The sequence below is a fragment of the Megalops cyprinoides genome, chromosome 21 (genome assembly GCF_013368585.1).
Source record: "Megalops cyprinoides isolate fMegCyp1 chromosome 21, fMegCyp1.pri, whole genome shotgun sequence".
NCBI lineage: Eukaryota > Metazoa > Chordata > Actinopteri > Elopiformes > Megalopidae > Megalops > Megalops cyprinoides.
The window spans coordinates 25,226,502-25,254,288 of NC_050603.1; the positions used below are offsets into that span (position 1 = coordinate 25,226,502).

Sequence of the window (27,787 nt, forward strand, 5' to 3'; positions counted from 1 at the left end):
TCCCAATGTTTATGCACGTTCCTCCACTGCTCTTTTTCAGCTAAATCTTAGCATTCTAGAAGGGACATCGATGAATGTATGTGTTTTTTCTTCAATGTAATGGTCATTTCCATCTTGACAGTGTAGCTTAAGTACCCTGTATAAGAGTGGAAAAAGAAGGATACGCAACCTGAAATAACCGTTTCTCAGCACATGCTGGTTTTCCTCAGACTGGAAATGGGGGATCTGTAGCACACACTGGCTTGATCGCAATAGGAGTGGATTGGCTTGTGAGCAGTGTTGGGGGGAGGGGGAGCTGTCTCAAGCGAGTAGTCTCCATCAATACAGGTGACGGAGGGGGTGTTTCAAGGTGGTCATGTCTCTCTGACAGGTGAGTACCTGTCAGTAATTCATGGGGGTGTGGTCCTGAAGGCCTCTGTCCCACAGGAGTGCTGCGGTGTGTCAGTCTCAGCCCTGTGGAGGAGACCTTGAAGCCAGCGCTCAATGTCCGTTTTGCCCTAGCAATGGCCACCGTCTTCTCACAATAATATTTTTTGGTGTAAACCAGAAGTGACTGGATTTTATTGGTCTGTTCCCTCTGTTGGATGGGGTGCTAGTGTTGCTGAGGCTGTCTTAAGCTTCTCATAAGTCAGTGGGAACGCGCAAAGTATCCAGACAATGGTGTAGGAATGAAGAGGGCCAGCAGGTGGTTGCTGAATATTTTCACGGAGGCCGTTTTGGAGCGGGCCCTCTCTCGACACGGCGATTTATGTGTTTGCTTTTAGGAGACGTCACTGGAGCTGGCGCGACACAGCCGTGTCGGACCCGCGTGACAGACGTCGGCCAGATGAGACCAGCTCCCAAAATATCTGCCCCCACGGCCCACCCAAGGCCTGTCTGTGTTTGCGCAGAGGGCCCGCAAACGCCCTGGCCCTGGTGCTCCCTGATAGGGGCCGCTGAGATCTCTGTCCCACTACCCCCAAATCTTTCTCTGCTTGTTGTGGTCGTCCCCCTCTGTCTGTAACCTGCTTGTAACATTTGCAGCCTTGCAGAGGCGCTTTGTCTGAATCCGGTCAGTCAATTGACAATTACGGTTGCAAATGAACACAAAGGCAAATAAAAACGCTTTGTAACAGTTCAGCCAGTCCATTTTTTTTCTATTCCTCCCCACCAGTGTAAAATCAAATAGTGTCTGAGAAGGGATTAGGTCACCCTCTTCAGGGGGAGATATTTCTTGTGTTTTGGTTCTGGGAGATATAGTGACAGATCCTCTTGTCCGTGGAGCTGAGCTGCTCGTGGTCTTGAGAGACACGGGCTTATCTGTGGCGGAGCCTCCTCGTTAATTTTTTCCACTGCATGCCTGCCCGGTGACACCATCAAACGCAGGTTTATTAGCGGTGCAGTTCTCAATTGTAAGGCAAACCCCCTTCCCCTGTTTGAGCCCCCCCCCCCGCAACGTGCTGTCAGGCCCGCTCGTAAAGCGGGGGAGAGGGCTGGCTTTTTCCTGTTAACACGCGCCACACATGGAGAGGAGGAGATGGCTAGATGGAGGAGTTGTGATAACGAGTCCAGGGTGCAGTGGGGGGGGGGGTCTGCGACAGGCTGGGAGAGATGCCGTTATGAGATCTGTCCGCATTCGCCTGGTGACAATTTAATTCTCCCTGGGTAGCTTGCGAGGACTGTCCCCAGACGCACAAGGACAAGGGGACACAGCTGCCCCCCCCCCCCCCCCCCCCCCCCACACACACACCCGCCATACTGTGGACAGACGGGCGGTTGGTCCCCCCATCCTCATACGTCCAGGGGCCATCCTTGCAAGCCACCCAGTTAGAATCAAATAGGTGGCGGGGCTGTGGTGAGAGGAGGAGAATCCCTTTTTCCCCCCGCCCACAGCCACCCCACCTCGCTGGTTGTTTTTCTTGCTGAGGGTCTGGACTGTGAGGTTCGGACCGGCTTTTCCTTGCGGTCTGTTACTCTGTTCCTCCCCTGTATCTGTATCTGTTCCAGCACCGATCAAACCTCAGACTCCCCATTGATTGGTTTCTGCTCTTCAAAGACTGTATTATGAGCTAAGCAGTGTGCTGAACTTGAAATATCGGCCTTTGTTCAGTGGCCAAACCAAAAAGGACCCATGTTGAGCTGAAATAAGGGGAGTGCACTGTGGGAAGAAAACATCAGGAAGCGGGCCCAGGGGAGTGCCAATAGGAGGAGACCCAGGCGCCACAGCGTTGCTCTTATAAGAGCAAGAAAGGGCACTCTGGCACAGCTGCCTACATTTCCCAGAGTGCCTTTCTGCAGTGTCACTGCACGTTCAACGCCCCTGCAGGCAGCATGCTGAAACGCACTGAAACTACCACCCCCTCATGGACCGTGTTAAATTCAAATGCACAGTGCAGGACTGGAATGAAGGCCCTCCAGCACTGCTAGGGGGCCCTCTGTCCCACTGACCTTGTGTAACTCTGTACCCTTTTTTTGTTTCTCCCTCTCAGTTCAGTACCAGATGGAGATGATGCGAAGCCTTCGCCATGTGAATATCGACCACCTGCATGTGGGCTGGTACCAGTCCACCTACTACGGCTCCTTCGTCAGCCGCGCCCTGCTTGACTCGCAGTTCAGCTACCAGCACGCCATCGAGGAGTCAGTGGTGCTCATCTATGGTAGGCCGCGCCTCCAAATCAGCTTCTCTGTATCATCAATCCCCCCTTGTTTTTTTTTTTTTTTTTTTTTTTTTTGGAACCTTGGTTACTTTTCGGTCCGTCCTCCTCTGCATCTAATCCCGATCCCTCCCTCTCTCCCTCCCTCTCACTGGTCCTGCCTTTCTGGATAGGCTTGGCAGTTCCCCCAGTGTAAATACCAGCTCGGTGTCTGCTGCACTCTCAGCAGCTGCCCAGTCTAGACAGAGTTTCCTTCTCTCTGTTTATTTTTCTTGCTATCAGAGCCCTGATGTGTACATTTTGGAATGCCTGAGTAGCTGCTTCATTTTTATTCCTCCTTCCAACAAGCCCCCCCCCTCTCCTCCTCCCCCCTTTCCTCCTCTCTCACTCTTGGTTCACGGAACCTGACTAGAAGTCAGAGAGAACGCCACCTCTGGAGTCCCGCTCAGTACGTGACCAAATGGTTCTGACACAGGCGGCCCTCACCCCCCTTCCCCCACTCCCAAGCCAGTCCACTCCTGATTAGAGGAAATGGGGGGTGTAGCATGTGTGAGGGGGTGGGTGGATTTGGGGGAGCACACAAAACCTTAACTGTTTTTAGCAGCCCCTCCTCCACCCCCCTAACTGGGTCCTGTTAGTAAGTTTCCTCTCCCCCACGCCAGATGTGGTGTCGTATCTTTTTAATTTTGCAGCACAGACCTGCAGAGGGGGTGCCCCTGCCGCTCTTCGGGCGGCCTTGGGTTTCTGCATGCTGGTGTTGCCGTATTGGCACCCTTGTCCCCCACCCACACTGGCGCTCTCCCTGCTGCTCAGGGAGGCCCTTTAGTAGAGTGCGGGCCCAGGTGCTGTTTTGGTCATCGGCACCCCATCAGTCTGTGCTACCCCTGTAGACCACTCCAGCATTCATAGCGGAATCGATGCAAGCGTTTAGTACTATATGGTATATTGTATGTTGGCATATTGTACGGGTGGCTTCTAGCCAGTAGCCCAGTAGCTCCTTGCACGCACGCACGCATGCACGCACGCACCCACGCACCCACCCACCCACCCACCCATTCCTAGTGCTCCTGGGCTGCTCAGATGGTTATTGCACTTGCTTTGTGTGCTGGCCAAGCCCCATAGCCTGTCTTTTTCTGTTGCGTTAAGGGTAGGCAGGTCAGCCAGGGTCCCCTCATCTCGCTGCTCTCAGACAATATGTGGCTCGCTTAGAATGATGCAGGCAACATGCTGCTGTGCTCCATTCGGCATCACGTTCCTGGTGCACTGTGGGATTTTTAGTGTGAGAATAGTTGTGGCAGGTATGCGTATCGGAGGAGCACATTTGCCACGCCCCGCTGCTCCCACAGGAGTGCAGAGGTTGTCATGGTAAAATGAACCTAATGTACAATGGGTGATTACAAAAAAGTTAGCTGCAGACAAAGAGCTGTATAATTTTGTAGATGTACACATACAATAGTTCAAAAATTCGAACTATTGTATATAGGCTTTGCCTCTGACCACATTGCCATGGCTGAGGAATAGGCATATATTGAGAGAACACAGTTTGATGTGGTTTATTGCTCCAAATGTGTGTGTTTGTGTGTGCATTCGTGCGTGTGGGTGTAAAATCCCATTTCGTTTCTGGTCTTTGATCCTTTGATTTAATTCCGCCCACAGCGTGTTTACCTGGCTGTTTACCTTGTGACGGTGTACGTGCCGTCTCTCCTCCTCCTCCTCCTCCTCTTCTCGCACCGCTCTGACAGACGGTGCCAGCCGCCTTCAGATGGCCTGGGAGGCCTGCACGTGCCCTTCAAGAGCAGGGCTCCTCTGCAATTCGTCATTTTTAATACAAATTGCTCTGTTAACCGCCCATCAATAATGCATAGGCCGAGTGGGATGAAAGGCGCACTGGCCTGGGGAAAAATGACAGCGTTTTCACTTGATTAGAGGGAATAAAGGCTCCGCTGTCAGTCTCACTGCTGGTGCTTTCTGCCGGGAGTCCACTTGCTCCCCTGGCTATGAACTCCTAGCGTCCAGAGGACACCAGGTCCTCTCCTCAGACTGATCCACTACTCAGTGAGCCCCAAAAAAAGGCCCTGGTTAGTGTGTTTGACCAGACTGCCAAAAGCAGTTGAAATAAGCATGCTCATTTCTGATGAATCACACAAGGTACCCTTGCAAGAATCATGTAATCATGCAGAGTATTGTGTAATTCGATACTCTGCTGTAAGAGACGAAATGGTGACCGAGTGCAGTGGCCTGTAATAAGAGGAAAAAAAGCTGTGCAAGAATTGGCATTTGAATTTGAAAGATGATCTTTTATCTGACCTTAATTCTCACAGCGCCTTGGGAATGAAATAGTTTGATAAAACTTTGTGAATTGCTTGGACACAGCAAAGAAAAGAAAGGCATGGTTTTCTGTTGGTGAACAGTACTGCCTTCTCGAGTCATGTAACAGGAAGAGCATCGTGAAAACAAAGATGAGCGGTAAGCCAGCCAGGATCGAGGCAATGACCAAACCAACTGTTGTAGAGAACACAGAGCCCGATATCTTGAAGACACTGAAAAATAATGAATTCAAGTCCGTTAGCATTCCTACATTAGGAATTAAGTTTCAGAATTTAGGTTGGTAGCTTAGCTCATTTTGCTTGCTGAAGACTGCACTGTGGCATTGGAGCACTAGCAAGTTTCAGTCACACTCCAAAGTAACTGATTGGGCTTTTTTTAAAAAAAAAAAAACATTTTATTATTTAGAAATACTGCACATTTAAATGTTTTGTTCCAAATTTTATGACTTCGTTACGACTTTAGAGGACTTCTCAAATAAGAGAAACTCTATTTAAAATGTGAACACATTTTATCTATTCTGTTGTAATCCAGCTTTTAAGAATAAGCTGCAAACCTTCCTGGACAGATTCTGATTCTTGTAAATGGAGTACACTGTTCTGAAACCCGTCTCAGTCATGAATGATTAATTAATCGAATTTATGCCCAAAACTTTTAAGGAATGTGTAAAATTCCTCCCCCCCGTTTTTCTGGAAGCACACATGGCTAAGTAGCAATACGTCTCTTGTTTTTTATGTTAGAAATCCATTTTTCTAATGAGGCTCTCGAGTAAAAATGTAACATCATGATGCATGCAGCCAACGTGGTGTCGTCTGCTCCTAGCTTTACATTTCTCACAATATTAGCGATGTGTCTCCTCAGATAAAGCACTGGCTTCTCACTTTGTCGTCTGCGTTCCAGGTCCATCTTGAAGAGGGAGCGTTTTTTTTGCGCTGTTCCAGGATGACAGATTGTATTTAAAGGGAGGAGAGGGTGAAAAATGTGCAGGAAATTTAAGAACCTTTTCTTCATGTGTCAGAAGGCGAAGATGACTGACAGGCCTGCTCAGCTTCGCTAGAAGGTTAATAAAGCCTTTTAGACAGAAAATGTCCTCTTTCTGACAGCAGAATTAATCCACTACGACTCACTTACAAATCTGCCGGCACTTTCCGTACGGCTCTGGCTACACCTATCCTTAATGGCCCGCGGGGCCCTGTTTCGATCTTTATTTATGTGTTTTGGTCTTCGCTTGACAACCCTGAAGCCAGTTTTGTTTTTCGGTATGCTTAGGCATTTAGGCGAGAGGACGGATGATGTTGATTGACGGCTTGACCGCTCGCATCACTTCAGGCTCTAAAGTGGGCAGACATTTTGCTCACACGGATTTTAGCTTGATCTGAAAAAATGGTCTTTTTCTTCACAGGAAGCAGCGGTTATGACTAAGAATTTTCCCATGTAGTTGTTTGGTTGTGTTAAAGCATTCTGAGCGGCCAGTTTGAAGTTACATTTAGCAGGCACTGAGAAGAACGCCACAGTGATTGTGCCATCCCTCTGGAAAATGCCTGGGTCTGTTTCCAGGGGCCAAAGGCTTGATATAAACTAACTGGACATGTGAACAGACATAAGAATGGTGAGAACACTGGCCATGTGTAGTGAATCATGTATGACTTTATCTGCCCTACCCCTTCTCCCCTCTCTCCACAGACCCCATAAAGACAGCCCAAGGCTCTCTGTCCCTCAAGGCCTACAGACTGACCCCCAAGCTGATGGAGATCTGTAAGGAGAAGGACTTCTCACCTGAGGGGTAAGCAGTGAGCTTCATACCTACACATGGTTCTCCTTCTTTCTTGCTCTTCCTCTACCTCACTCCCCTTCTCTCTTGCTCTTCTTCTACCTCACTCTATTTTTCTCTTTCTCTCTCTCTCTCTCTCTTTGGCCTCCACAGTCTTACCTCTGTCCTTCGCTCACTGATTCACTCGCTTACTCACTGAGCCATTCACTCATTCACTGATTGACTGACTTACTGTCAGTCACTCACTCACTCAAGTACATGAAGATGTCTTACTGGAAAGGGAAAGTATCTGTATCTGTTTCTGTCAAAGATAATTGAATCCATCAGGTTAAACACAGGGAAACAGTTTTTTGTTGTTTTTTTTTTCAAATTGAGGACAGGCCATTCCAACCTCCAAAGCTGATGCTAATTTCTGAGAAAGGAAAATGAGTATCCTGCTGAACCCGGTGGCTAGATGAGCTGATATCGTACCTATCTCCAGGGAGAGCGTTTCAGCGGTGCTAAAGCTCGCTGGTGCTGATGTTACGTAGACATTACGGGAATCTCTTTGTGTCCAGGCAACAGATTGGTGACAATTTCTCTACACTCCCCTTGATTCTTGGAAGTAGTTTGTGAATGGCTGCTCGCTTTACCTGAGAGGCATCATGTCATTAGAGGTTTTTGTTAGCAGTCTTTTCTAGTAAAGGTTGCTTTGCAAGCCTGGCAGTAATTTGAGCAGAAAGGCTGAGAGGTGAGAGTGTAGAAGAGAGGAGCTAAAATGCATTACACATCTGTCTTACAACACTTAAGACTGTCATAGTTCTAAACTGGGCGTGTTCATTGTAATTAAAAATGTATAGCACTGTCTATTGTTTTAAGCTCATTTTGTGGTTTGGGATGGGAAGTACCTCACTGTTCACTCTGTCTGGATGCGGTGTTTCCATCTCTTTTCTCCACAATGCGAATTCCTTACAGCTTTAGTAATCCACTGAGACCTTACTGTGCTTGAATACAGCTATAATACAAACAGAAGACACCTAATCACAGCACTGATGCTAGCACCATACAGGAGAGAAAAACATTTTAGGCAGATGGCCAGTTCATGCTCACCCCACACACAGTAGAGACATCGGGGCTTAATCTCTGAAATGTCCTGAGCGTCCCATACGTGTCCCATGCTGGGACCCCCTGTCCCAGAGTTTCCCGCTTATTCTCTCTGTCCCCACGTCACCCCGAGAAGCTCTTAAGGAGGCGGTTCATCTTAGACAGTAAGTAAAACTTCCCCTAACCCTTGAGCCTAATACCTCCACTCCAGTAGGTGCCATATAATTTCTTTCAATTGTTGTAGCTGCCTTGTAAGGAAACATAAGTGCTTCAGTAGCACTTACTCTTAATTAAAGTGCACAATTGTGTATCCTTGTAGGACCGGATTTTCAATTGAATCTTTCTCCAGAGGCTGTAGCTCAGACAGCACCGGTACTTTGTTAGCTATTTAACGCCAGAGCACGTATTTGACTTAAGGTGTCTCGATGGCTTGCGTTCAAAGCCAGGTATGGTCACGGTGAGTTCATGTTCGTTCCCACATGGTCGTTTACAGTTCTTCCCACACACACATCAGTCCCCTCTTGTTTAGATTTGAATAAAGCCAAAGGCTTTGCTGTCTGACTGATCATCTGTGCATGTCGTCAGTTAATTCCTCCCCTGAAAGTGTTGCGTTTAACCTTGGCTGATTTCATTAATTGGCAGGCATAAAAAATCAGAGCTATAATATCATAGAATTATTTAAAGCCATTTGCCACCCCCTCCCCCTGAAATTCCAAGTGCCCAATCAGGAAATGGGAGGAGAGAGCAGGGAGCCATCTTTCACCACCACAAAGCTTCTAGAGGACTGTCTGTATGCCCTGCCTGTTTACACTGTTCAGGTAGGGGTCATCTCCTCGCCCTGAATGGAGCCCTCTTGCTGACCCGTGCCATGAATTCGGGTCATGGGGCTGGATGGGGTCGAAGGGTGCAGTTCAAAGCTAGTTCATACACCACTGTGCTTCTTAAAAAGGTGAGGTTTGAGGAGCGTTCTGCTGAAAACAGTGCCCCTGGTACCCTTTCAGTGGGGCCTGTGCTACTCAGTCAGATCTAGTCATGGGGAGTTGGGGGGTAGAAAGTGGTGAGGGGTGGAAAGAGGAGTTGTCAAAAAACCTGTCATGAGAGACATCAAAACAAAGATTCAAAATAAGCACAGAATTCAGTCTGCTCAGAATGCAGTTCTTGCAGGATGTTTGCATGGTACTGTCAGATTTGTCATAAGGTACCATCATGTTTGTGCATTTTTGCGTACATGTGTTTTTGGATGTATGTGAATTTAGATCTTGTAATATTTGACTATTAAATATTTAAGGAACGTTTAAATAGTTATCGCTGATAAGTGTTCCTTCTGGTTAGGCAGGCGTTGAAGGCTAAGGCTTTATTCACATTTGCACCTTTGTGCACACTGGGGAACCCTCTGTTAGAGGCAGACTACACGAGCGAGGACTCTGGCTTCACACTGACTCCCCGACATTAAGGGAGACAGCAAGATGCTGGCACGTGTCATCCGGTTCCAGAGGGGATTGTGCGATGCCAGCACTCCGTGGAAAAGTCTGACAGTACTTTCACAGGAGAATTAGTGCACTTGCCCTCGGCCTCTGTGTTCTGTCCTCTTCCTCCGGCTCTCTCTATCTCCCTCCCTCCCTCTCCCTCCTTCTTGGTCTGTCTCTCTCCCTCTCTCTTTCTCTTTCTCTCACTTCCTGATTCCCTCTTCCTCTCACTCCCTCTTCCTGGTTCAAAGGTCAGAGCTTTTTCTGGAGAGGGAAGCCATAAATAACGGCCTCCCACACCGCCTTGCGTGCCGAATGTGAAGAAGAGCTGCGGTGCCACAGCTGGGTGACTGAGCTCCCCAGAAAGGTTTTGCTGAAAAACACCAATGTCAGCTGGAAGACTGGGAGCCCAGCATGACCTCAGCTAAATAAATCATCGCCCTCTTTTTGTTCAGATATGCAGGGAGTCCGGTGGTAGCAGGACTGCAGCATTTCCTCTCTGTTTGTCCTGAGAGTCGGCTATTCCTGAAAGGAGCTTATTAAACTGTGCATAATTTGCTTCCTCCAGCACTGATTCCTGTTTTCAGGGATAATGCAGTTGCTGACCTCATAGAAAGCCTTTAGTATGGAACTGTGTAGACTGAATGGGAAGAAGACAACTTATGTCCTCATAGGTGCAACCCAAACACTCCAGACCCAAACCCAATCAACCAACAATTGGTTTGAGAGTGTCTGTGAAATCTGGGTCACTCCAAGACAGGACAGGTGTCTCTGTTTGGTACTTGGGAAGAAAGGGTTTTGATCAAACTGCATTGGTCCTTTCTCCAGGCTGAAGAAGGCCAACATCGGGTATGAGCACATGTTCGAGGAGGTGCCCATCGTCATCAAGAACTCCCACCTGATAAACGTGCTGATGTGGGAGCTGGAGGAGAAGTCCACAGTGGCTGACAAGCACGAGCTGCTCAACCTCTCCAGCAGGTCGGTTTTTCTGTACCCACTCTTGCCACCTCACGCTGTCCCCTCCCTCACCCAGTCACCTTCCCACTCCGTCACCCTGTCTTCTCCCTCACCCCATCCCCTCCCTTGCCACATGACCTTCCCACTCTGTCACCCTGTGCCCACTGACCTCCTCACATACCTCACTGCATCACCTCTCTCATCCTATGACCTCCCTTACCCCAGCACCAGTCACTATATCTCTGTTCTCTGCTCTCTCTTTGTCCCCAGCTGTTCTAGTTTCTGTGATTGTTGATACTTGCATGTCACTGCCTCATAAAAGGCACATTGGGCAGTTCTAGCAGAGAAGGTAAAGGCTAGTGATTGGCTGGACTCAGAAGATAGTTTATAAAATGGATACATGGATAAGTCTGGCTTTTCACAGAACAACTTTTTCTTAATTTCCATTCCCAGTTATATTTATGTATTTAATAATAGTAGAATGTGCTGTTATAGACTGTTATCAGTATGTACTGAACACCTTCTACACAACTATGATACAGGTAACATGCCCTCACCCAGCCATCTAGTTACAGCAGGCACTGGTCCATTTATTTGGCAGAGACCCACATCTTAAAAAGCCTTGCAGTTGATCTCTTAGATTGGCTATCCTGAAAATCTGACCCAAAATATACACAATTAGGTGTGTGAATGGAAATGTGGAAACTGGTAAAACTGGTAAGCTAATGTTGCAATTAATGCCTGCTGCCGAGTAACAGTCAACAGGTGGTGCCGCATCAACGCTGCAGTCGCTTGGAAATCCCAAGATCAAAGACTAAGGCAAGCAGCTGCTCTGTGAGGTTAAGTGGATAAACATCAGAATGCTCTGCATATTTCACAGATACATTGTGTAGAATGCTCCATTTTAGTGTTTCGGATTCCTCAAAGGTCAGATTAGGGTGTTTGGGGCCTGCTAAGGAGCTTTTATGCTTACAGTGACAGGAGCAAACGAGGTTAAATCAAGTCACTGGTGTGCATATGGGCCATGCTAAGCAGTCGAGGTTGCTCACCTTCGTGCAGATCAGACTCAGACTGCGATTGTTCAGACACTTGACGCTAAATGATGTTTGAACAGCTAGCTAATGGTGGCTACTTGTATGCATCTGTAAATGAAAGTAACTTAAAGGTCTTAAAATCTGGTGGAAATATCTGGTGGAAATATCTACCCGGGGCGCATGCAAGTGACGCAAGTGTGAGTTTGTGATGTTACCAGGAACGTCTGCGTGTCTGTGCTACCCAACAGCTGACAGAATCACCAGTAATAGGCCAAACTCAGAATCACCAGTAATAGGCCGTTTGAATTCCTGCATTCGGAATGGGCTCGGCCCGGACTGGCAAACCATCAAGTGGGTGTTGATTTTTAACCACACTCTTACAATCCTTTAGCCTGATTAATAAGGAATCCATTCTGGCAAGAATTTTGCACTGTTATTTGTCCATTCAGAAGCCCACTAATTTCAACTGAAAGAATCACAATCTGTCAATTAATGTACAAGTTATCAGTGTTTTATTCTCTAGAGAAGTGGAAACAGGAGTCACATACACTTAAATATCTTGTGTGGATAAGCAGATATAGATTGTAGTATTTTCACCTCTTGATTATTTTAATAAGCAAAGCTTTTGTCAATGGGATGCCGTTTGTAATGAAAATATTCATTTTGGCTTCATCACTTTTTTCACTGTCAAATGTCCAAGAAAGTTTGAAGGTCTCTTCCAGTTGACTATAAAGAGAATTTTATCTTTTTAATTTGTCTCTCCTAACTCAGACCTGTCATGTGCAGTTTTGCCAGATCAAAGGCGGGACTTTCTCTGTGCTGTTTAGCACTTGAAAGAATACATTCCTAATTACTTTCCGTCTTTTTCGAAGACCACAAGCTTCTTCCCCACCCTCTAGAGCTTGGCTTCTCGGCCAGTGTGAAATTAAAACGTCTCCCTCGTCTGTCAGACGGAAAGCAAATCATTTTATTCAAATGAACAAATTTGTAAAAGCTTAACCATGTGGCATGCAGTTTCAGGATGTTTACTTTGCTGTCCTGTTTTACATTTTCAGATCAAAATAATGACTTGCGATGGTTTTCCTGACAGAGCCACGTAACACATTTCTTTTTGTTTTGCTTTACCTCAAGAAGAATTGCAATAATTACTCTTAAATTGTCTGGCACAGGGAAGCGATTTAACAGTGAGCCGGGTTCACTCTTGGCCCATGAAAGGGTAGCATACAAAAAAAACTACTCGGAGACGGCAGATTTATCAGCGGGTTTTCTTTTTTTCCCCTTTATTTTCCCTCCCTCCACATCTGTTTAAGTTATCTCTTTGCAGTCTGGTGTTACCCTAGAAACCAAAGCAAACACGGACTCACTGCAGCCTTCACAGCACAATACCTCCCTGTCTCTCTCTCCCGCGGCCCGCCATCACCACCCCCCCCCCCCACCCCCGCTGCTGATCGTAGAGGGCGCGCGGCAAGTCAGCGCCATTCGTGTATGGGCAAAATTGAATTCCTTCTTTTTTTTTTAAGAGAGATGAGAAAAAAAGAATTATGAGCATTTCAGTATGTGCAGAGGTCTGTGAAAATCTTATAAGTCTGGTTTTTAGGGGAGGGAAGAAAAAAAGAAGTGTTTTGTTAGCACTGAAAGTGTACCGTATTGCTGTATGAATGCAAGCCTCCAGAGAGCTTATTTTCTCTCTCTTCCCTCGTGTCCAGTTTGGGACGTTTCCCACCTCAGCTTGTGTCTGAGGGCTCCGCACTCGCGGCAGCTCAAGATCGCGTGCACCCCCCTCCCCTTCCCTTACCATCGTCCCCCCCCCCCCACTCCGTGCCATCAATCTTTCACTGTGTAATGGAGAGGGGGGTGCTCACTGCAGCCAACAACAGGAAGAGAGGAGAGAGGGGGAGGAATTCATCTAAAAGTGAAATCAGGCTCATGCATGAGCAAAAAGATCCGTCTTGTTTCTTTTTATTGTGGGTTTTTTTTTTTTTTTTTGGTTTTGGTCCCTTTAACTGCAGTGGAGAGAGAAACGTCTGAATCAAGAACAGGCTATTCTAAAAAAATATTAATGGTTGGTTTCAGACACACAGTAATATCAAATCTGCACTCACTATCGTTACACATGGTCGGTGCTTCGACGATCGCAGCAAGACAGGACTGACAATTACGTTCTCACGAACTGAAAGAACGGTTGGTTGTTTACTGACGACGTTATCCTCAAAACCCAGGTTTCATCGCTCCAAATACGTTTACAGTAGAGGTTGCGATTTATCTCCCCATGCCAGCTCTGAGATTGTATACCGTATTTTACCCCTTATCATTCGTTTTAGTGTGAGCGTGAGAGCAGGGCATTGCTATCCCACCCCACTCTGTTTATGCAACCTCTGAAGATCCATGTTGAAATTTGTGGCCTAAGAGTAATTTTCCTTTGAACAATGGCTCCCCCCCCCCCTCCTTTTTATCTTCTCTTTGTTTGTCTGTTGTCTGTGCATTTGAATCCGCGTCATGTGTTTTGGTTTAAATCGACTTTAATCTCCGTACAGCCCATTTATTTACTTTTATTTGTGGCGTGAGACTATTGTCAATGTTTAGTGGCGCCTAAAGCAAAATGCGTCTTTGAAGGGTCCTCTGTTTACCAGCCAGTGAGAATGCTAATCTGAAAAATGTTTATCCCGTCTTCTGAAAAACAAGCCCGCTTAATGTTATTACCTGTTTTTCCCTTACATTATCGGCATACATGGCAGACGGCCTTTTCCCTGATGATCTGGGTTGCGTGCGTTTTTACATATTAGTCATTGATATGCCTGGATATTGACTGAAGCAATTCAGGTTAAGTACCTCGCTGGAGGGTGCAACAGCAGCCTCCCACCTGGGAGACTGCTGCATTGTGGGTAAGCACTTTGCCACCCTGTTTCTTCGTCTGTGTTTCTGGATCAGCTCATCTCCTTCCACCATGACATTGTGTCACTGTATCGCTTAATACTATCGGTCGCCAGCCATCAGTGACCAGTGGCAGACCATGGGCCCAGGGATGCACAGCATGCCCTTTTTAAAGGGTGTTGGCTGCCGAAGGACATACCTCTCCAAACGGGCTCCCTATTCAGAACAGTCTGTGCATGGGTGTGGCTCAGCTGGCTCCTGCTCTGTGGAGACATGTAAGGCTAACAACACGCTGTGTACTTGACTTCCTGGACAAGGCTACGTTGTCTGACAGACCTGCTTTGCATGTTTGCTGCCAGCACCTGTTGGTTTTTTGTTCTGTGGGACGAAAAATTCAGGGTGGGGGGCAGGATGAAATATTGTCAGCACATTGGACAAATCAGATGTATTTTCCAGACGTAACATCTGCACATAACTGATGCAGGTGTCGTTTCATTGAGGGCGTGGCCTACATGATGCGAGGGAGGCGTTGTGCTCTGTAACACAGCCACATGCTCACAGAAAAGGCGGTGAGTGTCCGAGCTAGCTTGGGCGTGCTGTGCACACGGGCGCATTCCCGGTTCTGAATAATCAGAACCTGCAGTAAAAAAAAAAAATAAAAAACAAAAAGGGGGTGGGGGACTGGGGGCAAGGAGGGATATCTTAACTTATTCATCACAACCAGCATCCGTGGGACAGAGGCTCTTCAGAAAGTTAAATATTTCTCGCCAGGGCCACACACACATGCACTCACACACACGCGCACACACACACAGACGCATGCACTCACTCGCTCACTTACTCACCCCTCGCAATTTTGGCAAAACTGTCTGTGTCTGCAAAATACATAATTTGTCCTGTTGCAGCGTTTAAACGAGGGTTTAAAAAAAAAAAAACCCACCACCACTGATATATTCACAGTGATGACAGTGCCTGCTCATTCAGAGAGTGGAGAAGAGCTGGGGCCGTTAGTCTGATGGGTTGGAATGCTGTTCTTTTAAACAATGATGGCTACAAAAAAATAAACTATTCTGGCAGGTCACAGCAACACAATGGCTTTGTCCAAATCTCACTGCAAACCGACGGGTGGAGTGAGCGGTGTTTCGTCCCACTAGCAGGGTGTTTCACATTTGTGTGGGAGGGTTTTTTTTTTTTTTTTTTTGCTGTTTTTCTTCTTTCCTCACTGTCCCACACACATTGGGACTCCCATCACCGAAGAGCCCAGTCAGTCGTCCTCAAACAGATTACGTACAGTCTGTCTGGGTAGAGCTGCTCCTCTGCAGCAAGGATGAATTCCTTCCGCAGTATGATTCTGATTGCATCGGTGAGCTGGAAGGCACCCTTTCAGGGGCCGAGGATGGTGTTGGGTTGTACGGAAGGTGGCTGAATTTGAAAAATGAGAGAAAAATTGCACCACATTGCGATCCCTTTAGCTCTGTGTGTCAGTACAGTACCACAAGCCAGATTTTGTCCTTGCCTCGAGCGTCTTTAGAAGCACTCTCCACATCATAACGTTACAGTTTGAAGGGAAGATTAATGGTACGTATTATAGTGGCTAATTTGCTGCTAATTTAGATTAATGCATCATTTAAAAAAAATAAAATGAAGCCACTTGAACAGGAATGGTCGAGAGGAGGCTTCTTGGCCATTCCAGGCCTCTGTGGAGGTGACCGTCCCTTTGGTTCTCTCTGGAGTCACCCTGTGTTTGCCTCAGTTCAAAACAGGTGACATTAAACAGGACACTGAGTGTCTTAGAGTAGGCAACAGAATAGCAGTGGATGTGAGTTGCAAGTACAGTAGAATGTCGTCCATTAATTGAAGTATCTTCTGAAGTCAACAGGACTGAGGTTTACAGGGCACTATATAGATGATATATAATATTTGTGTCTTTTCAGTGGAAAATGTTTTGTCGTCGATAGTCACTGGATGAATTTTGGCAAACTTCAAATACTTTTTTTTTTTTTTTACCACTGAAAGAAATGGGAGTAAAGGACATAAGTTCATTCTCCCTGCAATGAGGTGTGTGCTTATCTTTGCACAATACTAGTGATAGATGTAGAAGAATGGTACTTTTCTTTGGGATCATAGATTGTTAGCTAGCCAAATGTCATCAGCTCTAATGGTTAAGCTAATATGTGATGTAGGCCTATGTACATGGCAATTTGAAATAAAATGTTTTTCTGGACAGAGTTTGTCCTTCAGTCCTGTGCTTTGCAAGACACAGTGTTTTTTTTCTCGTATGGGGTTCAAAGGTTAAAACTGAGACCCAAAAGGGAAGAGACAGAGAAGGGTGGGTTGTGCGCACACATCTGGTGAACCATTTGCCAATGGCTGGTGTGGAGGTCTGCCACATGGCGCTCTGAAATGGTGCGATCCAGTTTCATCTCAGCCCGGGCAGAGAGAATGGGAGAGAAGGGGATTCTATTAAACAGAGGAATTTAAGTTTTTTGCTCCTAGAGTTCTTCTTTGTGGTGTGCATTCCTCATTGACACAGTAATGCAAGGCTGCACAGCTGAAGGACTCTGGTCCCTGGGCATTGTGGGTGTTCTCAGTCGAACCGGAAACCGCTCAGAGGAAAGTGTGGATTAGGGCCTGGGTTTCGGCCTCCTTACGCACCACTCTCTGCCACAGGTTAGCCACACACATCACTGCCATGTCGCCAGGAAAAGCAGCTCACCCAAGCCGCCTGCATCTTGAGCTATATGTCATCATCTGTTGCCAGAGGTGTTGGGGTTAATGGCGCGGAGAACAGGTGCAGCTTTATGGATTCCCTTTAACAATATGCCCTGTCCCTCCCTCCCCATCCCACAGCAACCACCTGGAGAAGAGCCTGCAGATGCTGATGGACCGTGTGGACGACATGAGCCAGGACATTGTCAAGTACAACACCTACAGCCGTAACCTGAGTAAGCAGCAGCAACAGAAGCACCAGGTATGCCCTCACCTCTGCCCATCCCCTCCCCCCATCCACTGCTCCTTGACTTGCCATCCCTCTTAGACTCCCTCTCTCCACTTCTCTTTATCTTTTGAGGCCGGGTTTTGGACCATATGCTCAAAGGGAACAGGTTTGTGTTCCATTTTTGGTCATTTTTTCGGTGGTCTCATCACTGGGGTGGTTTTAATTATCTTTTGTGGTAAGCCTGCAAATACCGTGACAGCTTTACACTCCTCCACGGGCCTGTCTCACACCATGTTATTGGCACCAACAGGGTCTGTTACTGAAGCCACTGTTATCTAACAACTATAGACAGAGCTGCATGACCAAGAGCAGCCCCTCATATCTGATTAAAGTTCTTCCCAGAAAGTACCAGGTTTCTCTCCTATGAAAAACAAACACTCTATCATTTGCAACATCACTATCAGTCATGTTTCACAAAGCAGAGTTTTTCCTCTTTATATATGATGAAAGAGGCCAAACAAAGCCACACAATTGCACATAAGGGAGAAACATCTGTGGTCTCCACAGGGAAACTGTGGAAGACACCTTTACCTGAAACCAACTGTAGCCACACTGTGTTACTATTTTCACCGGTTGGTTTGGGGGCCACGCTGTGGAGGTGGTACACTGCTTACTGAGAACCAACTCAGATAAGACCGAACATCACCATCTCAGTCAGATTAGATAACTGGCCCTAATGACCCTGGAACCAAGCCACCAGCCTTACACCCTGTGATATGATCTGCATTAGGCATTCCCTCCCACAGGAGAGAACGCCTTGAAGGGTCCACTGCCCAACACAGATCCCTGCCAGTCAACAGGTTGGGCTGTCAGTGAGCCAGTCTTTTCCGGTCTTTTCCCCATCATGAAACAGCCATGCTCTCTCCTTCCTTGGCTCAGTTCTGTGTTGTGCATTTATTTGGTGGTTTGCAGCTTCATCAGTGGTAATTAAAGATTCACGGAAGAATTTTCTCCAAGACCATTGGATGGGGCCCCGTAGGGAACAAACAAGCCCCTCAGGGGGAGGTATTTTGCCATGTGTGCAATCTCGTAGGTCTAACAGACCGATTCAGCACTCGGCTGTTTATGCATGTTTATTTATTCATTTCAGAAGGTTAATCTGAAAAGCGCAACTTATCGTTCCAAACCACATCGTTATGAATATTTATTAGTCTTGCATTTATTTTTTTCCCCCCATTTGTCCGCTCTCTCTCCATTTGGGAGGTAATGACTTTACAGAAACGTTTTTGATAAAAGTGCGCCTTGCTCCTGGAATAGGGGGTGCTGATATTTAAACTCCCGGGAGTCCTCTGAGCAGGACCAGACACCGTGGCTTTACACCTCAAATCCTTCATGTATCTAGCCAGAGATGGCGAGCTCAGATTTGTCTGCATTTAAAGTGGTTTTCCTAAAGGAGGAGGAGGGATGGATTCCTGTAGGTCAGCAAAGGAATGCTTTTCATCTGTGCTTAGCGCAAACCACCCACGGTCCGCGGTCATCCGGCGGAACTCTGAATCCGAGTGTGGATGCCGTCGTCATCGCTTGAGCCTATTTTTTTTTTTTTAAGTGACTTTTCAAAGTTATCCAGGGCATGACGTTGCTTTTTTTTCTTTTTTTTAAACTAACAACTTGACAGACTTTGGCTTTAATTTCAAACCACAGCGTTCTTTTCCATTGTCTTTTTCAACTTTACATCCTTATAAAGAGGAAACAGAGACAGGCACTGAAATGGAGCCTTGTTCTATTTTTTTCCCTTTCTTGGTGCCTCCGCTATGTCGTATCGATTGGAAATGTCTAAATAAGGGCAGGTTTGCTCCCAGCCATCAGCGGTGTAATCAGGGGAGAGGGTGCGCGAGCAGGGGGATTGCTTCTGCTGCTGCAGCGGGGGCCCGGCCAGCTTTCAAAGCCCTGTCGGTTTATCTCTACCTAATTCAATTAGCCCTGAGCCGAGTCCGGGCCTAGCATGCTGAGCACACCGCCGACCGCTAACATTCAGATCTGTAAGAGGTGTGAAATAGCACCCGCGCTGATAAGAGGAGCACCTCGTCTCGCGCAAGCTTTGATGTGGGGGGCCCACGGCGACTCCCGCTGAGCGGAGAAACTGGCGCAATGTGCTGTTGCCTGGGCTCCTCGCCTGCCACGCACGCACACACGCCCGTGCTGACCAGCAAAAGTAGATGAATCCAAAAGGGTGGTGGACTACCTGATGTCCCTGGCTTCAACAACGCAGAGCAGAAAGGCCACACCGTTTAGGGTTAACACTATATCGAGCCCTCTGTTTCTGCCACCCATATCCATTCCATCTGTGACCAGTGGAGTCACAGGTTCAAATCCACACACAGCCGCAGGGGGGGTGGTCGCGTGTTGCCGAGTGACGAACAGTCACAGGGACGCTGCGTCACGTCAAAATGCCTTGGTGACTGATGCCGTGAGAAGCAGTCGGGAGTACCAGTGACAGTCATGTGCACTTTCACACTGTGACACATCTCCAGCATCTTCACAGCACACTCGTCTCAGCTGCAGTGCTGTTAAAAAAATAACCTTGGAGTTTCTCCTCCTAATGTTGAGACTAAGATAAGGAAGGGGTGGTGGCGGGGTTGGGTCTGCAGCAGCTGGCTCTCTGAGGCGAGATCTCCTCAAAGCCTGTAATTGAACAGAATCTGAGAGAGGCCCCGGCTAATCAAGTTGGCAGGTGGGCACAAACTCCAGGGATGGGTCTGAGATGAAATGGACGAGTGAACAACACGGGGGAATCGTTAGTGGGCGATGGAATCGGCTCCTGCCCCAAAGCGCGAGAGGAACTGGATTGCCGACATGAGCCCGATGTGCCCCCCCCCCCCGCCATACTTCTGAGCTGTGTCCGTCCTATAATTGTCCCCATCCTTCATATTTCCCTCCATTTTGCGCAAGCACACCCCATGTTAGATAGACCAAATGACCCGTATTCTTCTCCATTTGCCTTGGTTCTGTGCCAGAGGAAACCATTTTTAATTTAGCTCTCGAATGTGACAAAATGGCTGCCAGGAGCCCCCACCCTGGTCAGATAAGTCATGGCAGAGAAATTGGGGAAAAAAACATCTGGACCCTTCCACCAGCATGAGCGTAATGTTTTCCTAATTGTGTTTTTGATTGGTTTAGCACTCACAGGGGAAATGGGTACTGTAGAAATTAGTCATGGAGTGCACTGCACTGGCTATGCAGTGATAAGGAGGGTGCTGAGTGAATCATAAGGATTAAATGTAGGTAACCAGAGAAGGCAGCATTGTCCCTCCTCATTGCCTCCTGTAGCTCTGTCTCAGTGGAGCTCGCTCTGCAGGGCCTGTTTCTCTCTACCAGACCAGAGGATGATTGGGTCAACTCAGGCCATGCAGAGGTTAATGAAAATGCAGAGGAGCATCAGATAAATGGCCTCTAATTCAGTTTAACAGGGGTTTGCATATGCCCTCCTATCTCTCTCCTTCCTCTTGCTTTTGAATGCAGAGTGCTGCCCTATGCAAAATCCAGACGAAGTGTTGCTGAAGGTAGGCCCAGCAATAGTCAAAGCATGTCATGTTTCTGAGTGGTGTAATTGTGTGTCTCTCTCTGTGCAGTACCTGCAGAGGCGGCAGCAGGAGAACGCTCAGAGGCAGTCTCGCGGGGAGCCACCGCTGCCTGATGAGGACCTCAGCAAAATGTTCAAGCCCCCCCAGCCCCCACCCCGCATGGACACGCTCCTCATCGCAGGTCAGTAATATACTCAGCCCCCACCCCTTATCAAATGGACACGCCCCTCACCACGAGTCAGTAATGCGCTCAACCTCTGCCTCTTATCTCATGGGCACACACCTCACCACAGCTCAGTAACATACTCAACCCCACCCCCATCACATGGACACACCTGTCATCACTGGTCAGTAACACACTCAGTCGTGGCACCTCTTGTATGGATATGTCCCCATTGCCAATTAGGAATGTCCTCGACCCAAACCTAGAGCACGGACCTGCCCCTCATCACAGGTAACACTGTAGGCCCTGCCTCCTACCACATGGACATGTAAACCACCCCACCAGCCCTTGTGCGATTGGTGGACAGTCCCTCAGAGCCAGTTCCAACTAAGGGCTGTAGGGAAAGAGGACGTATGTAGATGCAAACATGGAGATAAGCACCAGCAGACCCTTGTGATGGGAGGCCTTGCAAAGGCGATGAGGAAATTCATGAGATCTTTTCGATGGCTTCTTGCTTTTCAAGCAAGGTGTAGAAAGTGGGAATATCTTTATTGCTTGGTCCCAGAGAGCGTCAGAGCAGAGATGAGAGAGAGAACACAGCCACCGGAGGCCGTGTTAATCATCCCCTGTACTTCTGCGCTGCTAATTTATGCTTTAAAAGAGTGAAGTTTATCCCCACTCTCTCCACACAGCTAGAGCGAAAACCAGCGAGCCAGCCAGTAATTTATGAATTGCATTAAGAAGAAGATTGGTTGAGAGAGAATTATTTAGACGTGTTATTTTTTCCTGATTATTAAAGTAATATGTTACAGGTCAGCCTGGAATGCGTGTGTCTTTTGGCTGTGTCAGCATCTGTGATTCACAGTCCAGAGCAGCTCCTCTCTTTCTCTCTCTCTCTCTCTCTCTCTCTCTCTCTCTCTCTCTCTCTCTCTCTGACAGAGGTGCACCTCTCCTCCTCCACCTGCTCCTCCAGGTGCCTCTCCCTCTTATGCCATGTCTCCGATACCCTCATGCTCACTGCCCCAGTACCTGTTTGTACTCCCCCCACCACCTCTTTTCTCTATCACCCTTTCCCTTCCCTGTTATTTTACCCTCCCCACTTACTCTCTCACCCTTTCTCACTCTCTCTCATCCCTCTCTATCTGCCACTGTCTCTCACCCGCCCTCGTGTTCTTCACTTGCATAAGTCAAAGAAATGCTGTTATTTTTTCAGTGGAGCATTGCTTCATTTGGGGTTTGTGTGTAATGTCTGCTGTATGTAGAATGAGACTTGTTTGACTTTTGGAGGCTGTTTATAATAGAGATGAAAACCAAACCTTTCTCTTCATAAGCAGCCATGTGTTGACTGTGTTCCCATCAAGCCCTCAATCCATTAACGTTAACTACCAATAAATTCAACACTTGATCACACAGCGCATTGGAAATGATCAGCCTGTAATTGCCAGCAACCAATTGGAGTTTTCACACTGAAAGCCAGGTATATAGGTGCACTCAAAGCCAAGTATGTCTGATATTGAATGCTACATATCAGTGCACACAGACACATACTTGCCCAAATCGCTTCATCATCAAGCCCAAAGCTCCTATTTTGCTTCTTACAGAAGCACTTTATGGGCGTTCACAGGGGCATGGAAGAAATTGTCAAAAAAATTTGGAAAGGTAAAAAAAAAAAGTAACAAAGTCATAATGATATGTTCCACAGTGTTGCTTCTTGAATTTGAAACAGCAATGCATTTGGTACAGGATACAGAAAAGTGACTGAGTGGAAATCTCCATTTTAATGCAATTAGAGAGAGAACTCTATGGGGCTATACCAGAAGGAGAAGGTCACCTGTCCATTGTTGTCCTTGAAGCTAGTTAGGCTTGAGCATTAAACACATGCCATCAAACAAATAAATAGGCAAAACAGAATGCCATTTAAAAAAATCGTACCCTGTTGAAAAAAACAATTTTCATCAAGATTTTAGGCGATCAACTACATATCCATCAAATATGGTTAAAAATGACTGAGCGTACTTGTGATGGCAGACGTGACTGCATAGGTGTCAGAGTGAGGCTGAACCTGAACTGTGAGAGGGAACACCAGGGAACCACAGTGATGACTGTGGGGCAAGTTTCCTCATCTCATGCAATTAGCACAGTCAGAGAAAATGCAGAAACTACACTCTTGCCTTACACGATTGTGGTTTGGAGTACTTGTTTGAGTTGTTTAGGTGTAGTTAGGCGTAATAATGTAACAAAGTATGCGTATAACATTCTGTATTACCTATGACAGACCAGTGTAAAATACAAATCCCAGGAAACTGCACTAATCCCATAAAACGGGATATCACAGCTGACACTCGTTTTGTATTTTGCATTTTGTCAGTTTCAATTTTCACCAATAACATAACATGTTAAAATGTTAAAACAAGGTAACATTTCAATAGCATTTTGTTCCAGTGTAAAATACTTGTTCAGGTGTTTCACTGTTTAGAAGTATTTGTAAAATTGCACTTCTAAAAAATTGCCACATGCCATGAAATCATCTGTGTGACACTGTGTGACATTTTAGATGATTGTCGCACTGTCACAATCTTTTACTGTAAAATGTGTGGCATATTATATACCCAGCGAGAGCAGCAGCTGAGTTTGGAGTAAGACTGAGGGCCATGGTAAGCAGCAGGTCAACACTCTCACTCCAGACACTCTGATAAATATTGCATAAGGGGTGTGGGCATGAGTGTGCTCATTAGAGCATGTTCTCAGAGTTAGGAACATGCCGTTTCAGGACATGGGCTCTTTTTATACCACACTTTGCAGAAGCTGATGAGAGGCACAGTGATAAATCAGCCCGTCGGTGTGAAACAGCTTACCCACGGAGCAGGAAATGGAGGAAACTACAGTAGAGTGAGGGAGTTACAGTGAATGAGGGGACCGAGATCAGCTCTAGGCCCCCAGAGAGGGCCTCGCCCCTTTCTTGGGATTGCCGTCCAGCTCTTCTTGAATCAGTAGCCGCCCAGGATGTCGCCTGAGTCGCCATGAGGATGGGAGTTGTCTGTAGCACACATTTTGCAGAAATTCACACATCCTGCATGCACACATGCATAGGCTCACATATATACACCAGCATGCAGAGGCCTCCTGCCGGTGTCAAGGAAAGCCTGCTGTTGAAACAAAGCTGAAGAATGCAAGAAGCCATTGATTTCTTCACATCAAAGAGGCACCTTCACCAAAAATCCATACATTGATCTGTTGTTTCTTACGAATAAAATAGTGGGTATCCCTGTTTGTGCTGGTAATTGATCGTGGCCCCTCTAAACAAACCGCATCATTGTGTTGACTTAATCTGGGAAGACGGACCACTGCGCTACTCTGCTCTGTGCCAGCTCAGGAATTCGCCTCTTTTTTTCTTCCTCTTTACAGGCAATTAAATGTTAGGTGGGGTTCTGGTCACTAAAACGACTAGCAGGCCTTGTGGAGTGATCGCTTCAGAGGGTATCCTTTGTCAGGTTGTCTATAAAAGACAAGAAGGGTTCATTAGTTGGTTGATTGGTTGACCGGTTGGCTGGTCAGTTTGTTTAAACCCTGCCTGTCTAGTATGTCTTTGTCATTTATAAACCAAGAGTAAAGCTAAAATTAAGTCAGGGGGCGGAATGTTATGCTGGATAACAACTAGTTAGATAATAGTCTTTGATCAGAGTACAAGGTGGTAAGAAAGAAGTATTGATTACTAAGAATAGCTTTTGTTTATAATTGCTGTGATGTATAATATAATGATGTATAATTAATATCATAGAATCGTTACTTTAAAAATAAAACTTATGTAGTAGGTTTGTCATTAAGGAGTAGTTGCTGTATTGAGATGCTCAAAGTGTGCAATCAATACCTACTCCAGCTCCCTCCTTGCTGGTCTCACCTCTGTTGATCTCCCTCCATTGGCTAGCAGTAGTGCTGGGCGGTATACCGGTCTAATGCTGTAGCTTGCACAATAGCACACAAACTACAGACAATCTGCGCTATTTCGTGAGCATATTCATTTGCTCTATTTACGCGATTGGTGTCGATTATTCTGTGAATTATTTGTTTTATTGTTAATCAAGGAGGATAAAAGGGGAACAGGATAAAAGTAATGATAGATTTAAAGGTAGTGTTTCCACTCCCCCTGTTTCCAGCTCACCAGCCGCCACTGCGTAACACTAATATTTGTATGTTTACAAAATTACACTGCCAAACGGCATACTGGGTACAGCTCACTAGCTAGCCACGTAGCATAACAGTCTGTTAACAGCTGGGAGAGGCTCCATCACTACGGTAGATTAAAGAACAGAAAACAGATGGAGGATGAAGAAAGTGAAACCGGAGTTGGAATGTTTCATTTGTTAAATGGAGAACCAAGGGATTTGTGACTGATCAACAGCCATTTTAATACTTGAATACCTTGGCTTGAAGGATAACATATTGTGAATTAATATTAAGCTTGTTTCTTACTTGTGCAATAGAAAGTTTGAGAAATATCTATTTGAATAATTAAACACTTTTGGATATTTTAGGTCAATTTATAGTGTTTATAGAACTATCTTGTATCTTTGTTTCAAAAAGGAAGCAATGTTAAAGTTGTTGGCATATCTATTTTTAAGTCCTGTGTTTACTAAGTTGCAGCTTGCACAATAAAAATTGTTTACATTCTGCAACTGTTTCATGCATACTGATTCCTTCATGTATTGTGTCATTTTGTGGGGCCAAGCTAACCCTATAGTAATCAAAGCCTTCACTATATACATGATGAAATTAAAATGTTTTTATATTCTGTGTACTCCTGAGAATAGAATAAGCCACAAACGTATATAAAGGCCCAGTCATGCAAAAAAAAAATATATATATATACCGTGAAACCGCCAGAATCTTAAAAATATTGTGATACAAATTTTTGGTCATATCGTCCAGCACTAGCTAGCAGTAGCAGCTCGCTTATGTTCCAAAACAATAGTGTTAGCTTCCTGCTCCCAGGGCTCATGGCCACCCAGTCACACGCCTCAGTCATGTCCTCTCTGCACTGGCTCCTGTATGGTGGACTGAGATTCCCATAGTTGCCAGTACAGCGGGGTCATTGGTCATTTTTTGTCAGACAGAAGACCCTTCAAACTGTGTCTCAGCTCCCCTATTCAGGCATAGCTCACCTCCCCATGTTTGTGTAATTTTATTGTAGAGTATGCTATATTGCCCTCATTTGCGTTTTTGAAACATGTATTAAAGTGTATGTGTAAGGGATGGAGGCATGGTGCGTTCAATTCTGCGTACTGTTCTGTCTTTACCGTCTTATATGCAACTACATTAGCTGCACCCTTGTTTTGGAAATCGCTCTGGATTAGAGCACCCAGTGATGAAACGTAAATGTGAAGAAACCTGGTTAAACGATCACTCAGACTGCTCCCTGAGGCCCTGCCTCTCTAAGACCCACTCAGTTTTCAGCAAGAAAGCTCAGGGTAGCTCCACACAGACTTTGACAAGGTAAAAAGCATTCTCAGTGTGAAATGTCAAGCCTGAAATTTCTTGGGAGCACAATATTTTCTTGCATGTTTTTGGAACCAGTAGCCATTTTGAATTTTGGATTGTCAGTGGTAGTGTAGTTGTCTGTGGACATTTTAGAACTTAGAGCAAAGCAGATAATTGTAGACGGCAGTCTTGTCTTCATGCCTGTTCCTTTGCTCTGTGTGGTTGAGTTTCCTTGCACAGCATGCGTGAGAGGCCTAGTGCTGGTGATAGAGTACTCTCTGAGTCTGGGGTGGGAGACCTCATCCCTCTCTATCACCGAAGGCCGTTTAAAACAACAACTCAGAGCTAAATGGGTGGAGAGGGGAGTGGAGGACTGGCCGAGTAGACAATCTTTTAAGAGGGGCACAGCTAATGCTGCGCCCACTCTCCCAGAACTGAGCAGAGACTATTAAAACTCCAATGCTTCACTGGTGTTGCCAGCCCACCCAAACTCACCCGCTTGCCTCTCTGTGTCTTTCTCCCCTCACCCCGCAGGGCAAATCAACACCTACTGCCAGAATGTCAAGGAGTTCACCTCACAAAACCTGGGCAAACTCTTCATGGCTGAGGCACTGCAAGGCCACAACAACTAGCGGAGGACCCAAGGTGCCAATCAGGCAGAGCATGATGTGATCAGCTAACCCAGCTGCCTGAAGCACAGAGCGCAACCCGCATGACCAAGGGGAAAGAGGATTTTTTTGAAATAACTGAGAGGAAGCATTTAGAGTTGGGTTTTGACCATGTAAGTCCCTGGTTTAGGGAATTTTGTTAATTGGATATGAATACAAAACCAAAATAAAATGGGATGGTGTGTATCTGGTGTGTGTTGATGTTTGTCCTGGTTTGTGCCTGGATGCGCCTGCTTGTCATTTATTCGTGTTTGGATTTTTCTTCTTCCTTATCCCCTTAGTAGAGTAATTGGTGAAAGCCAACCATTGCAAGGGACTTGAAAGTAGCCTTACGAATGTGAATCCTTGATTAGAGCATAGGTGGGAGACTAGCTTACACGAGTGGAGTGGGAATGCTAATCAGGGGTGGGGGCTGTGGGTGTGAGATGAGTCTGTGGTGGAATCCATTGTGACGACCAGAAAATCTTCAGCATCTCAAGGGACCACTGAGTGATTTTTATCCCCTCAACTGCCAGACAGCGAATTAAGCTGCTGAATCCCTCCCTTGCACAGTGGATGCAGTTACGGGCTTAAACCTCAAACTTTTTTAATTCACACAAACGTGAATAATAAGCAGAAATGCCGACTGCCACAGAGCTGGGTGCTCCAGCAGGAGGCTCTTTGTCTTTTTGTCACACACACCACACTTGCCTCAACAATTGCTGCAGTAGCAAGCTGCACCTGAGAAACGCTCATCTTTAAAACCCAGGGCAGTAACCTCACAGGCTCTCTATTAAACTGTAACGGCAAGGTCTAAAAATGTAACAAGTCAATCGCAGTTCG

At 46.4% G+C, this 27,787-nt stretch overlaps 1 protein-coding gene across 1 annotated transcript in view; it reads left to right on the forward strand.

Moving 5' to 3' along the window:
* eif3hb (eukaryotic translation initiation factor 3, subunit H, b) overlaps positions 1-27,145 on the forward strand; it is a 74,568-nt gene extending 47,423 nt beyond the window's left edge. The window contains exons 3-8 of the mRNA XM_036515586.1: positions 2,469-2,636; positions 6,642-6,741; positions 10,107-10,256; positions 16,991-17,111; positions 20,708-20,840; positions 26,832-27,145. Coding sequence (XP_036371479.1) covers positions 2,469-2,636; positions 6,642-6,741; positions 10,107-10,256; positions 16,991-17,111; positions 20,708-20,840; positions 26,832-26,929 — 770 coding nt within the window. The 3' untranslated portion in view covers positions 26,930-27,145. The remainder of the gene's footprint in view (positions 1-2,468; positions 2,637-6,641; positions 6,742-10,106; positions 10,257-16,990; positions 17,112-20,707; positions 20,841-26,831) is intronic.
* Positions 27,146-27,787: the final 642 nt, after the last annotated feature.